This window comes from Salvia hispanica, chromosome 4 (assembly GCF_023119035.1).
Source record: "Salvia hispanica cultivar TCC Black 2014 chromosome 4, UniMelb_Shisp_WGS_1.0, whole genome shotgun sequence".
Taxonomy (NCBI): domain Eukaryota; kingdom Viridiplantae; phylum Streptophyta; class Magnoliopsida; order Lamiales; family Lamiaceae; genus Salvia; species Salvia hispanica.
In genome coordinates this window covers 9217889-9232396 of record NC_062968.1, presented here as the reverse complement: position 1 = coordinate 9232396, position 14508 = coordinate 9217889, and the positions used below count along the sequence as shown (strand labels likewise).

General features: G+C 38.0%; 2 protein-coding genes and 1 pseudogene across 5 annotated transcripts; 1 reads left to right on the top strand and 2 right to left on the bottom strand.

The window, feature by feature from the left end:
• Positions 1-1936: 1936 nt before the first annotated feature.
• On the top strand, positions 1937-4127 carry LOC125220316 (annotated as a pseudogene).
• A 685-nt stretch (positions 4128-4812) lies between these two features.
• Positions 4813-7230, bottom strand: LOC125220315 (golgin subfamily A member 6-like protein 7). Its single transcript, XM_048122475.1, is given in 3 exon segments — positions 4813-5179; positions 5182-6701; positions 6984-7230. Coding segments are annotated over 3 exon segments (1929 nt in total). The 5' UTR covers positions 7026-7230.
• A 1793-nt stretch (positions 7231-9023) lies between these two features.
• LOC125223015 (PX domain-containing protein EREL2-like) lies at positions 9024-14465 on the bottom strand. 4 transcript variants are annotated; one of them, XM_048125960.1, is made up of 10 exons: positions 14122-14465; positions 13462-13572; positions 12811-12909; positions 12557-12643; positions 12176-12284; positions 11258-12048; positions 10715-10879; positions 10391-10633; positions 9597-9815; positions 9024-9451 (listed from the first exon to the last, which is right to left on the bottom strand). In XM_048125960.1, exons 1-10 carry the CDS (start codon positions 14209-14211, stop codon positions 9263-9265), a joined length of 2103 nt encoding a protein of 700 aa, XP_047981917.1. In that variant the 5' UTR covers positions 14212-14465; the 3' UTR covers positions 9024-9262. The 4 variants fall into 4 exon arrangements, with proteins under 4 accessions (XP_047981917.1, XP_047981918.1, XP_047981919.1 ...); XM_048125961.1 differs by having other exon boundaries at positions 9024-9445; XM_048125962.1 differs by having other exon boundaries at positions 9024-9442.
• Between the last annotated feature and the right edge of the window lie 43 nt (positions 14466-14508).

Sequence of the window (14508 nt, the reverse complement as noted above, 5' to 3'; positions counted from 1 at the left end):
TACTTTCTAGTCTTAAAAAAATTTAATTGGGGGCAAAAGTGGAATGCCCAAAATCCTATGGATATGGAGACTTTTACGAAATTGGTTTTCCCCCTCTCGGAAAGTCCTATCTGACAACAAGACAACAATCAACATGCAAAAACCCAGCCCAACACGCCCCGGCGAAACATGTAAATTGATCGGCACTTTATAAAAGGAGAAGATTAAAAATGAATTATTGAGTTGCCATTTTGCTCGGAAGATCAACTAGAACATCGCCCAAAAGCGTATTCAAAGGTGTTTGAAGAAGTAAAAAGGCGCTAAGCATAGATCCTTATTTAAAACGGTGGGGTTTAGTAGGGAAAAAGAAATAATGAAGTAAGGCAAGGATCATGTAATTAGTAGTGATTGATCTTGTAATTAATGTGTGATTGATACCACAAAAAATAGGAGATAGTATTACCATTTGTAAATTATGGAAAGCCTCTATTTAAAGAGGCACTAAAAATGAAATACAAAAAGAATACAATTCTCCTACAATGTCTTCTTCCTCTTCTCTCTTGGATATAATTTCAATAAATATAACCTTTTTACATATGGTGTTTTAGATCGTATCAAATTTGTCATTCTTTTCGGCTTTGGAATTGATTGCTAGTACGTATCTTTAATTTTGTATTAATTAGACGCAAAAAATTTGGGAAATATCAAAAAAGTTAGTTTTTAAAAATATATTTTTTGGACAAATGAATTGGTCAATAGTTTTGGTTGATTAGATTAATTAATTATAGTGACTTGCAAATTGTCTTTTAAAAAAAAGCTAAAAAAAAGTTAAAGTTTTTCATTTTCTTACCCCTCAAAGTTTCTTGTACGCATCGAAATGGAATTAATTGAAGACAATTGTATGTATTTGCTAATAATTATTAGAAAAATACTACTCATTTTTATTCCCATTCATTATTTCTTGAAATTTGGTCGGAAAAATAATTCCCAAAAATTAAATTAGTTTTATTATAGGGGAAAAAAGTTAAATTGCTATTGAAACTAGCTGTAAAACAATTCTATTTAAATAAAATAGAAAACAAACCTGTTTCGGTGGGAGATGGATTATTATAATTTATAACACCGCTAATGATTATCCCCCAAAAAATTTGGGAAAAAAATGAATTTTATACTTAGCTATATCCACTTGAAATTTGATGATTTAGTTTACACACAGAAAAAAACTAAATAAAAATTTTTTTATTTATTTAGTTAGAGAAAAAGACTAAAGAGATAAATAAAAATTTTTGAAAAAACACACATCGGTGGCGTACGTAAAAAAGCCACATCGATGCACCTCTCTCTCTCTCTCTCTTATTCAATTTTCAGTTTCTTCTCCTTTTTCCCCTTCCCCTTTTAAAATTTGGTGAATTATCAGCACTGCGCTAAAATGATCGGTCAATACTGATACCCAATTTAATTCGTCGATATTACTGCTTTATTGCTTCTTCCGTAATCGATTTTTTTAGCTACATATTTTCATACTCTCCTATTTCAGTAAGTTTTTTATTCATTTTTTTCGCTTACAAATTTGTGTTTTTGCTACATAATTCGTTTTTTTGCTGTTAATGTGTGATTAAACCCTCAACATAATTTCTGATTGAAAGAAACTATATATTTATAGCTGATTGAAAATTTGTTCATTTCTAGGTTGGACTTTTGGTGTTTATAAGTGAAAAAAGTGTGATAGTGATTGTGATGTTCTTGTTTAGAATTTTTGTTTGGGAAATTGGGGATGGTTGTCTCCCCTTTGGAAAATTCTTACTTTTGAACTACTACTAGTTTTCTTTTGGGAAAATTGATGAATTATGTGTTAGATTTTATTAAAGCATTATATTACTCATGTGGATTGTTGATTTATTGTGTGATTTGTAAGCACATTTTGTCTGTCAATAATTTTGTTATGGGAATTAGGGAAATGGCAGGACAAGTTGTTGCTAATCGACCTGCGTCTTCGTTTGATTTCGTGATGGTTGATGGAGAGTCTGGTGATGTTAGCACCTTAAGTGCATCATCTGACCAGATGACCCCTTGGATTGATCCAATGACGATTAAGCTCAGGCACCGGATTGGAAGAGGGGCGTTTGGTGATGTTTGGCTGGCCACTCATCACCGGTCGTCTGAGGACCATGGCGAGTATCATGAAGTTGCTGTCAAAATGTTGCACCCGGTCAAAGAGGAAAACATTAGGGATGTCTTGAATAGATTGAGTGATTTGATTTTTAAGTGCCAAGGGTTGGATACGGTTTGTTTGCTCTACGGGCTTTCTCTTATCAATAAGAGAGTGAGTTTTCCTGATCGGCCTTTTATTATGCTGTTTTGATTTTTAGTGGAGATGGTGATGAGGATGTTGAATCTAAAGCATTGTATTGTTTTGTTCTTTTAGGTATGCATTGTTATGCAATTCTACGAGGGCTCAGTCGGTGACAAAATGGCTCGCTCATTGGGGGAAAGTTGTCTCTTGGAGATGTTCTAGGTGATGTTCATTATTGGTTTCTGGAAGATGTCGACTCATTTGTGAGTACTTACTTGGGGTGTGATGATATGTTCACAGGTATGGGTGGATCTGGCTCAGGGAATAATGGACCTGCATGCAAAAGGGATCCTTATTCTCAACCTCAAACCTTATAATTTCTTGTTAAATAGAAATGATGGGGCAATTATTGGGGATATTGGTATCCCTTATGTGTTGTTAGGGGTTTCATTGCCCAGCACGGACATGGCTCGGAGACTTGGGAGTCCGGCCTATAGGCTCCGGAACAATGGCAGCCAGAAATAAGAGGTCCCATATCTGTTGAGACTGATTCGTGGGGATTTGGTTGCAGTATATTGGAGATGTTAACTGGGATACAGCCTGGAGTGGTAAATCAGTTGAGGAGATATACAAGTTAGTCGTAACAAAGCAAGAAAAACCTCATATTCCCAGCGGCCTCCCTCCTGCAGTTGAGAATGTCATTGTCGGTTGTTTTGAGTACGACTTTAGGAGCCGCCCTGTGATGGCAGATATTTTACATGCTTTCAAGAGGTATCCTTTTCTTGATTCTTGATGCAAGTTTTAAGTTTCTTGCTCAAAAGCATCTACTGGTTGTTCTCATTGAGACGGGGACTTGTTAACATGACATAATCGTATTTCTTTTTGTCAGCTTTAATACATCTGCTATTCTATTGCATTTGACTAAACTTTTATATGAATTTGTAGTTCGCAGAATGCAGTTTCTCTAGATGGAAGCTCAACAGGTCTCGGAAGTAGAATGATCAGAGACAAACCAGGTGGTGGTGGGTATACAGAATGGTTCCTGTGAAGGATCACCTGCAAGTCGGTGATGTGGTCCGTTCTAGGAAAGCCATGAACTCATGCAGCCCAAAAAATATGGATGTGCCCGAAGGGTCTGTGGTGGGTTTGGAAAGGGATACGGATCAAGATGGATATGTTCTGGTTAGGGTGCATGGAGTTCATGATCCACTACGAGTTCATGTTTCTCCCTGGAACGAGTCACATTCGGATTGGCTGCAGGCGACTGGGTCCGCCTGAAGAAAGAAGAGAAGAAGCACTCGCCTGTTGGTGTCCTTCACTCAGTAAACCGTGATGGAAGTGTAGCTGTTGCGTTTATAGGACTGGAGACCCTATGGAAGGGCGAATATACACAGTTTGAGATGGCAAAACCTTACTGTGTTGGGCAGTTCGTGAAGCTTAAGTCGAGCATCTTCAGCCCACGGTTTGATTGGCTTCAGAAGAGGTGGTGATTGGGCACCTGGACGGTTTGCCCAAGTGCTGCCGAATGGGTGCCTCGTTGTCAAGTTTCCCAGCAGGCTGAGCATAGGGAGAGAGGACATGAGTTTCCTGGGCGATCCAGCTGAGATCGAGCTCGCTCGTTTGAGACCTCCCTGGGTTGGTGAAGAAGTATCAACATCTCGAGGACTTCCACTGGGCTGTGAGGCCACTATTAATTGCTTTGGGGTTGTTTACAGCCATGAAAATGGGACTTCTTGTTGGGAAGAAAGTTGGGAGAGGGAGATTAAAGGGGAAAGGATCCTCTGTTCCAAACGATGGTCAGAAAGGCGACAGCAGCGAAGTGGGACCCCGCGTGGCGGGCGCCGAAGGTGGCTAACATTTTCAGGTGATGGTTTCTTCACCAAAAACCAATCATGAACTCTGCATAGTAGATGTACATCAATTTCTCTTCTGAATTAGCAAAATATAGGAAGTGGGCTTTGTTACTGTGTAAATAGATTTGCCGATGGGATGGATGGCTTTTCTTTCCTTATTTCTGTTCTTACTTTACATTATCGTGCAATTTAAAGCTTTTCGAATGCGGTAAGGACGTTTGAAATAGGTTTGTTGAAAAATTATTACAACCAAAAAAAACTGCTATCATTATGGACTTCGCTTTTGACAAAAGAAATTGTTTTGATAGTTAAACAAAGAAATTTAGAGATATTGATGCAAGACTTTTGATTAAATAAAGTGTTTGATTTCCTTGGCAATTCACTACCAAGACGCACAAAATCTTATAGTATAAACTCCATTTCCCAAAATGGAAAAAAGATTTTATTTATGTATGCAGTGCATGTATATTAACAAAAAAAAAAAAAGGCACAACAATTTTAGAAAAAAATACACAATTACAAGATGCATTGAGAAAACAGTCCACTGGAATTAAAAGAATGGGTTAGAAGATATACTAAGGCTCTATTAAGTCAATAAATTCATACTTGCATCTTTCACTAGATCCTCAGTTAAACTGAGAAGCCGTGATTTCCTCTTTGACTTCCACGGACCTCCCAGAACCATCGTCATCTCTCTTTGCAGGAGGATGTTTCTGCCTCGATGCTCAGACCAGCTTGGTGCAGAAGCTGGCTACTCAATTCTGTGATTCTCTCTAGTGCACTTGTTGCAGCTTCGACTTCGAGTTGAGCTGCTTCTAATTGCAGTTTCTCAATTGCGACTTCACCCACGCTTTTCTCACCAATTATCTCCTGTGATAATTCATACAGCTGTTTCAGATCTGTATCTTGCATGACTCCCTCTCTCAGTTTTGCTATTTCCTTCTCTTTAGCATCTAGTTTTCTGATAGCCACGTTTAGCTCCTCGTCTTTCATTATGAGATCCTTATTTGCTGCAAGAACTTCCATTTCCTTAGCTCTCAGGCTTTCTCGGGTGAATGCTGGCCCTTCTCCTTGAGCTCGGACACAGCTCCAATGAGCTCCTCTTCTCGGCTGGACAAAATCCCTTTCAGTTCAGCAATCTGATGACTGAGTTCCTCCAGCATCTCTTTTGCATCTGAGAGTTCCGAGTTTTTCTGCTCCAATATAAGTTGAAGTGAAACCAGTTCGGACTTTAAATGCTGGATCTCTAATCTTGCTTCTACCAGTTCTGACTCTTTAGCTGTGAGAAGAGTCTGTGACTCTTCAAATGCAGCAGTCTTGCTGTCTATTTCCTCGCGGAGAGCTGAGAGTTCTGAAACTGCTTGTTTCAAAGCTGACCTCTCTTTATCCAACGTTGTCTGTAGCTCAGCAACAAGTTCTTTTTCCAACAATAGATCTCTTTTAAGCTCCTCGTTTTGAGCTTCAGCAACCCTTAGTTTCACTCTCTCACTTTCCACTTCTGCTTCGGCATCTCTCAAACTTGGCAGATACGACATAATGCTCTGCCTTAGCTCTTCAAGTTCATTAAGCTGTTTTTCCAACAACCGATCTTGACTTTCCATTTTCTCTTTGGAGGAAACCAAAACTTTTTGAGAAGAAACAAGCTCACATTTCACATCAGAAATAAGTTTTTTCACTCTCCCAAACTCATCTAGAGTGGAATTTGCTTCCCCAACATGCTTGGATGTTTGCTCTGCAAGCTTTCTCAACTCCTCCTGTGCAATTAGCCAGTCCATTGTTTGCTTCTCCAACTTTGCTTCCGCATTCTTCAATTTCTCAGATTCAGATTCCTGCATCCGAATGGAATTTCCAAGCTCTTCCTCTTTCTCTCGAATTACTCTCTGAAGTTGCTGGAGCTCAAGTGCTTGCTTTTCCACAACTTTGTTTGCTTCATCCAGGAGCCCGGACTTGAAGCAGAGTTGTGATTCAGCATTAGCAGCTTCATCAGTCTTCTTCATCAGTTCCTGTTCCATCTTTGCGATTTCCTCTTCTTTGACCAACAGTGCTACTTGTGAAGCAGAAATCTTATCATCCCTTTCCTTGAGCTGAAGCTTAAGCTCACTGATTTCCAAGGCTCGTGAAGCCAACTCTACATTTGCTACCATCAGCTCCTCCTCGAGCTTTTCCTGCTTCAGTGTAGCAGCTGCCATTTCTTCTTCTCGTCGCTCCAAACTCTTCCTGGCTTGATGAATTTCATTGAACTCCAACACCACCTTCCTCTCCGCATCCTGCAGATCCTCTTCCTTCTTCTTCAAGGCTACTAGAGCAGCATGAAGTTCCGATTCGAGCTCACCAAGACCCACACCGAGCTCAGGCGAACTTGGATCCCTACCTATCTGTTGTTCAAGCTTCTGAGTCTGAGCAAACAACCTCTCCAGAAGAACCCTAGCCGGTTCACTCGCCCCACTATCACTAATACTGGAGTGCCTACTGCTATTTAACACCGATTTGACAATCCACGACAACTTAGACTCGCTTCTACGCAGCTTCAGAAACTCTACCCTCTTTTGCTTCCATTTTGGACTAGAATAGCATAACTGCAAACGATATTCAAAGTCACGACTAAGCATATATACAATTTAATGAACATCTATCGAAAATCAAGATATTAATCCAAATTCACAAATACTACCATATAAATGCAATCGCGATGTGTTGTATTGATAATCAAATCGAGAAGTTTTCTCCAAAAAAAAAATCGGGAGGAATATGAGTAAATTAGTTGGCACAAAAGCAGCAGCAGCAGCTATATAAATCGAATCATCAAAAATCAATTGGTACAAAAAATTGCATAAAAGAGGGGGGAATTAGAAAATGACCTGAGGAAATGAGGGTAGGGAAATAGAGGTAGAGAGCGCCATACTTCATCTGCCGACCACATCTGTTCTCAAGCGTACCTTCAAACACATGGCAGGAGACAGCAGCGAGAGAGAAAATTAGGAATTGCAGTATACAAGGGGTGAAGGAGAGAGGAAACTTGGAGGTGGAGGAAGGAAGGAATGGAAACGACGAGAACGGCAGCACTGGGTGGGCGATTGGCACGTGTGGCTTTCAGATTACCACAAATTCAAATGCCCCACTTTTTTATTTTTCATAATAAATGGAAAATTGCCATTGCCAATTACTACTCCTTCCTTATTAAAAATAGAATAAAAATATTTGAAATGACATTGAGCTATAATAAACCATTAATAAAGTAGGCGAGAAGAATTGGTAAAGTAAGAGAGAAAAAAGAAAAAGTAGTGAAAGTAAAGTTAGTAGAATATGGATCTACTTTCTATTTATAGTTAAAGTATTTTATATAAATTAAATTAAAATTTATAAAATGTTTGCCTATATATGTAACCTATAATAAAAATTAAATTTAAGTTAGTGGAATATGAATCTACTTTCTATTTATAGTTAAAGTAAACTTAAACTCCTAATTGTAGATGGACTAAAATGACAAACATGATTCTAATAATAGAAATAGGGAGTATGTATTCCCACCGTCCTCCATTAGTTGGCACATGTTGATTTGACACATATTTTAAGAAATGTAGTGGAATGTGGATCCCTTTTATATAATTATATAACAAAATGTGAGTAAAATGAGTTAGCGAAATGTATGGTCCATTACCAAAAATAATAAAAAATTAGTGTCAATTAATTGTGGACGGAAAAAAAAAATCGGTGTCAATTAATGAATGATGGATGGAGTTTTATTTACTAATGGTATATTGATATTAACACAAATCGGGCGAATTCTGATATTTCCCACAAATTTAGATAGTGGCCTTAAAAATCCTAAACTTTAAGATTGTGTCAATATTTCATACTCCCTCCGTCCTCCATTAGGAGTAGCACTTTGACCGGGCACGGGTTTTAAAAAATGTAAAGAAAAATTGGTTGAAAAAATTAGTGGAATGTGAGAACCATTTTTTTATATTGATTTTATAATAAAATGTGAATGAAATGAGTTAGTGGAATGTGGGACCTACTTACCATTTATGCTAAAAGTGAAGTGCTACTCTTAATTGGGGACGGGCCAAAATGGAAATTAGTAACTTTTATTCGAGGACGGAGGGAGTAGCATATTATTCTCTAAATTGGGAAAATCTACAAGATACTCTCTCCGTCCCAACTAAATTGAGACAAAACTTTTGAACACAGAGATTAAGAAATTGTGTTGAAAAGTAAGAGAAAAGAATAAAGTAGAAAAGAGTGATTAGATGTTTTGTTTTTTGTCAAAAAGAGAAATGGCTTAACTTAGTTGGGACATCCCAAAAAGAAATACGACTCAACTTAGTTGGGACGGGAAAATATGTTTTATCTTTACAACGTTATTTTGTTCAACGTCGAACTAGAGAATTGGGGCGTCAAATTAACATTGTTTTATGTATAAAGCCACATAAAATTATTTGAGTTGGGCTAAAAAAATTGCATAAACTTTTAAAAATTTATAAATTTTAAAACTAATTTCATGGTTAAACTAAAATGTCAGAAATCATCCTAAATTTAAGACTTTTAAAGACAATATCAGACCACATACTTAGGGTCAAAAGTCGTCACTCTATCTATAAATGAGAAATATCACTCGATATTATCCCTATCCTTTCTTCTTCTTCTTTTCCGTTGTTATCCTATATTTCTTCCTTGTCTCTATTTTTGCGGACATGGTATTAATTAATTAAGTAAATACAAGAATCTTTTTCGTTTTTCTATATTTATCCATTAAGGCTCGGTATTATCCTATATATTCAAAAAGTCTTATTTTGTGAGTTGTTTGTATTACCTGGACAAAAATAAAATGTCGTCTTGAAAAAAGACGAGACATGGTAAGTCTATGATTCTCGCACAGTTTTAGAAGACAAAATCCATAAACCAACAAAATTCAACAATCTTTTCTCAACTCAGAACTATGCAACAATGGATGCAAATCGGACTTCAATATACATGTACATTGTTACATACAGCACGGAGAGGGACCAAAAAAATTGACATAGACGTGTTCTTGCTTGTAAAACGAACTCTACATATTATTCGCATTTGTATGGTACACGGCCCGACTGAATTTACATATATGTCGACGAGTTAGCTGCTGCTGCTATGTTAGATCTCACTTCCTAGTTCCTACATTTACATCTGACATTTCACCTTTCTCCTTTGATTTGAGACTGTTAACTATAAGGGAGTTCACCTGCTTTCTCAACGCGCCATTATTGGCTAGGAGACTCGTTAGTGTCTGCCTCGACTCCTCATCAATGGAAGTTGTGCGATTATCGCCATCCTCGGCTAACTGCTGAAACTGATTACATTTAGAAGATGAAACTACCATTATCGTCATGAGGACACATGAGTTTAATTGAATATCGATGTTTTACTATCTCTAGTTCTTCAAGTATGAGGATTATTAGAATAGTGATTAATAGATGAAGCAGCTAGGAGTGTACCTCGGCGAGGAGAAGGTCTATCTGATTTTCAGATGTGCCAACAAAATCCAACTGCTCCAATAATGACGGAAGACTGTCAGCTGAGTCCCCTTTTGCATTTGTTAAATTGTCCATATTGCACTCCTGAAGCTGATCCTGGAGAATCTTGCATCTATCTAGCAACTTCCTCCAAGAGCTTCTCACCTGCTCATTTCTCTCTCTTTCTTCCTGAAGTTGTTCCTGGGATTCCAGAAGCAGTTCCAAAAGTAAGAGAAGATGAGCATCTTGATTAGACAAGGTTCGTTCCAAAGGTCAATAATACATGCAAAAGAAAAGGATAAATAATGACAGGGAAACTGATATATTAAGGTGGTGTTCGGTATGTTAGACAAGATAATACGGAGACAATATGGCATAAGCCAAAACAGACTTTATCTTGGATTAAATTAATTGCATGGGTGGAGATGGGATGGATAATCCTGAAGCAGGGTTTAATCTTCACACTTTGGAGACGGCCCTAGACACATTGTCACAGGCCAAGTTTTTTAGAGAAAAGGCAACTGAACAAGATATAAGAATAAACATGGCCTCTAGTCATGAGCAATAGCGGGAACCGAATGGGTCCTAAAAGAATGCATAGTAATATACTCCATGTTTTTCAAGAACCTCTCCCTGCACATCTCATACGTAAGCATGGATTCCAGGTTGATTTGATATGAGAACGTTAAAGTTCAAACCATGTTATGCATAGAGTGACTGACAAATGATTACCTTTTTGGCTTATTATGTCAATGTAGTAGTGTAGCAAAGTATACCTCCATTTCAGATTTTTCTCTGAGAGACTGCTTCAGCTGCTGCATTAATTCTGATTGCGAGCTTCTTAGAGATCTTACTTCCTTAACAAGAACTTTGATGTCAGCTTTGGATTTCACTTCCAGCGCTTGATGTTGCTTCAACAAGTCCTCAACTTGCTGTTTTGAAGAGTCCAATTCCTGACGCAACGCATCCATCGGCTGATTGCCTGGTGAAACAGAAGGCTGAGCATCTGGCCTCTGATCCTGGAATAGGTTTCTATCATTATAGAAATTTTCAAGCTTACATAAACTACCACAGTGATGTCAATGAACAGGACATGAAACCTGTTGAGAATACAACTTCGATTCTAGTTCCATAGACCTCTGCCTAAGTTCTTCCATATCCCACTGCATTTGAGTAACTCTTTCTCTTTCAATTAGTATAGCCTGCTCAATATTTTCTTTGCTTTTTTGTTTAGTAGTTTCAAGCTCCACTTCCAAATCCTTCACCTGGGTAGAAATGATATCATGGACTGTAATCTTATACTTGGATGAATGTTAAAACTTGGCAGAAAAAGACATATATGCAGGGAACATTTCGTGTAAATTTATGTAACCAATGCTAATTTCACATCATTGGTATTTATTATGTTTGAGTCTAATACTAAATACTAAGGATAACAATTGTAGGACTCACATTGGAAAATTTAGTGTTAACAACCCAGTTAATAGAAATATATAACCAATGGTAATATCACATTAGTATCAGATGTATGTTATCCTCAGATTTAAATGATTCCTTCCAGATAAAGTCAGTTTAAGGTTCACGTATCCTAGGTACCTGAAGCCAAAATATAAAATGGGTTGAAACTGTCAGCATTCAGATACCTTTATCGCAAGATAGTCCTTCCCGGCAATTTCTTGATTCAACCTTGATATAAGATCTTCCATATCAGTTTTGGCTGTAATCAACCTCCGCTGCATTGTCATAAGTACTCTATTCATCTTCTGGCGCTGATCCTCTGGGACCAACAGGTGTATATCATCTGGGAGATGATAATCAGAGTCTCCAACAGTTCCACTGGTTCGTCCAACCTCACCCGAATTCCCAAAATCAGAAGGCCTGTGCCCATTTGGATTTACTAAACTTAATGACTCACTGCCTCTTAAAGTGCTCCTGTCGCTTCCAATGCTCTCATTTGACAACTTTCGACCATGATGATCCAATGAACTACGCTCAGCCAGATGCTCTGATATATCTTCTGCATGATGAGAGGCTTTCAAAAATCTTCCATTACTCATGTTCTGCTCTGAGTTATGATTTTCTCTGGCATGCGCTTTATGTTTAGGAAAATTCTCGAGCTTCTCTAGAATAGCATGCCCCATCGACAAGCCCTCATCAATATTTGACATGCTATACTTGACAAATTTATCTACTGGACTTGTGGCATCATCATAAAATAACAGATCCTCAGTCTCAACTTCAGAGTTGTTATCCCTTCCAAGGCTAGGAGAACCAATATCAGATATCTCATAAGCTGTATCACTGCCATAATCTGATGCCACTGACGAACTACCCGCTAACAACGTGCTTGAATTTGGATGCATATGATGAGATGAGTCCGTGGTAGTTAGAGAAATATGTGAATCAGGACTCTGCATGCCCTCTTCTTGGAATGCTGGAAAAAAATGTAATGGACGAGAATTTATAAGTAGCTCAACTATGGAAAATCCAGGCTCCATGTAGTAAATGATTGATTTTTAAAAATATAGTAGCACAGAAATATCAAATTACAGCATGCTCACATGACCTAGCAGCAGCTTCCAGTTCAAGAAAGGATGCAACGACAATGCTTCTTGATAAATCAATATCTGAAAGCAAGTTTGCCATCCATTCCTCCAAAGAACTCCTTCTCTGTATGAAAACAGAAGCCTCTATAATCTTAACAGTTTTTGAAACCAGAGAAGTAAAATAGGACTAGAATTCCAGTCTCCAGGACCAATCTACAACCTCCATCCTAGGATTTATGTTGTTTCAGACTTCAGAGATAGCTAGCTTTGGAGATGTCATAAGGCATCAAGAGCAATCATAAACTATGTGCAAGCGTCATCCCACTCCCTCCAAAATGACAGTTGTTTGCAACGCAAAATATAACTTTAACAATCTAAGCTATAGACAATATTTACCGCTTCCAGCATTGCCCTTGTTTTCATCTGCAAGAGCCCTTTTGGTGGAGTTGGTGGAATGCTTTTCCGAGGAAAGGCTCGTTTGAGCTACAAGAGAAAGTTGAGAACAATACCAGAATCAGTGACTGCATCTTCATAACAGAAACCATGCAAGTGCTGAGTCCGGAATCAAATAGCAATACATATTACTATATTAGTCTATACATGTTTATGCATGATAATGCCACAACGCTAACTAAAATATGTGAGCTTACAGCAACATGTAATTTTAGGAAATCATTGAATCTCCTCAACACCGTTCTTGTGGTCGTAATACCTTCTGGTGATTGTATGCCAACCTGAACCCTGTAAAACTGCACCTTATAATTGTTAATTCAGGAACCACTAGTAAGTAGCAAGTGAAAAACTTCTACAAGAAAAAGCTCCTAATACAACCAGAGAGGATCAGAACATTCACAAAACAAGGCCTGGACTGACACTGGATACCAATGACAATCAAATGAGAAGAAGAGGTTCATATTTTCCCATATACATAGAATCATAGATAAATAGGGAGCAATCAAAATAGCAAAAGCTGATTGATTATAAGAATATCTGAATGTGAAAGTTTACCATAACTTGCATAGATATTGGCTTAAATGCATTATTCATAAGACTTGGAGTTCACACCAACCAGTTGCTGGAAGAAACCGACCAGTTCATCCTAGACAATGTTAAAAGGTTTACAGCAAGGGAGCCACCTACATTGATTTGACTAATCACTAATGTTTTGCCACCCTTTTATGCTGATGGAAGTGAAGCAATTTCTGTTAACTATTATTTAATTTTTGCACACTTAACCGAGTATAGTTTATAAGTGCTACATATCATGTAACAAACATGCAATAGAAACATTAGATCAATACCACTGTTGGGTCAGAATCTTTTGACTTTGCAAGTACAATCCATGAAGGTATAGTGATGCAGTAACTCCATCCTGTCCGAGGATCATGAGGCCAAACACTTTCTCTCCCCACCTGCAAAGTACATTAAGTCATTAACATTACACATAATGCCTGAGCAGAGAAACGGAATAAGGTTTGCCACTGAAAACAAGCAAATCACAGCAGCAAGGCCTATGCTCCGTAGTTCAGCATTTCAGGGAACCACCAGTTATAGCAAATTTTATAGCAGATACTTAATAACTTTTCTGCTAACAAACAAATTTCCCCTTAAACCTCATCTTGAGCTCACCACCAGCAGAGAAATTCTATCTTACACTATAATCCCAACTGTCACTCTGATTACAACATATTTTAACTAGTTGAAATTATCTGAAAAATCCAATTTTATGACTGAACTCAACAATATCGAATAAGCAATACATGGAGCCCCAAAATTACAGGAAACCTTCTGATCTTTCTGTTACTCATAACTGTGTACATATCGAGCTGATCACACGCCTTAATTCGTCAAAAAATAAATTACACCACCACCAGCTATGGGAATCGATCAAAGCATCCAGGTAAGCGAATCAAATTCCTTTAGATTAATCGAAATTCGGAAAATTAAGAACAGAATTATACCCAAATTCGAGGCGGGGGGCTCCAATCCATTCCCAACGGCAACGGTGAAGTCCCATCGTGGCGGTGCTTCGGTGGACTCGGCCCCTGCATCTCCACACGTCTGGAATCCGATCACGATAGATCAATCGGATGTATAATGAGTACAATTATACTGAATCAGTAATGTTGAGCAGCACTACAAGACGACGGTGGTTAATGGGCATCGAGATGAAATTGGAATTAGAGTGAACTTTGGGATCAGAGGGCGCACGATAGCCCCTGGCAGATGGTGCGCTGCTTCGGCTTTCACGATTTCTCCTCCATTTTTTTGTATTATTCCTTCTTTTTTTTTCTCTCTGATCTGCAAATAAGATTTCTTGAAATATGGAGACAGATTTCAAAAAAAAA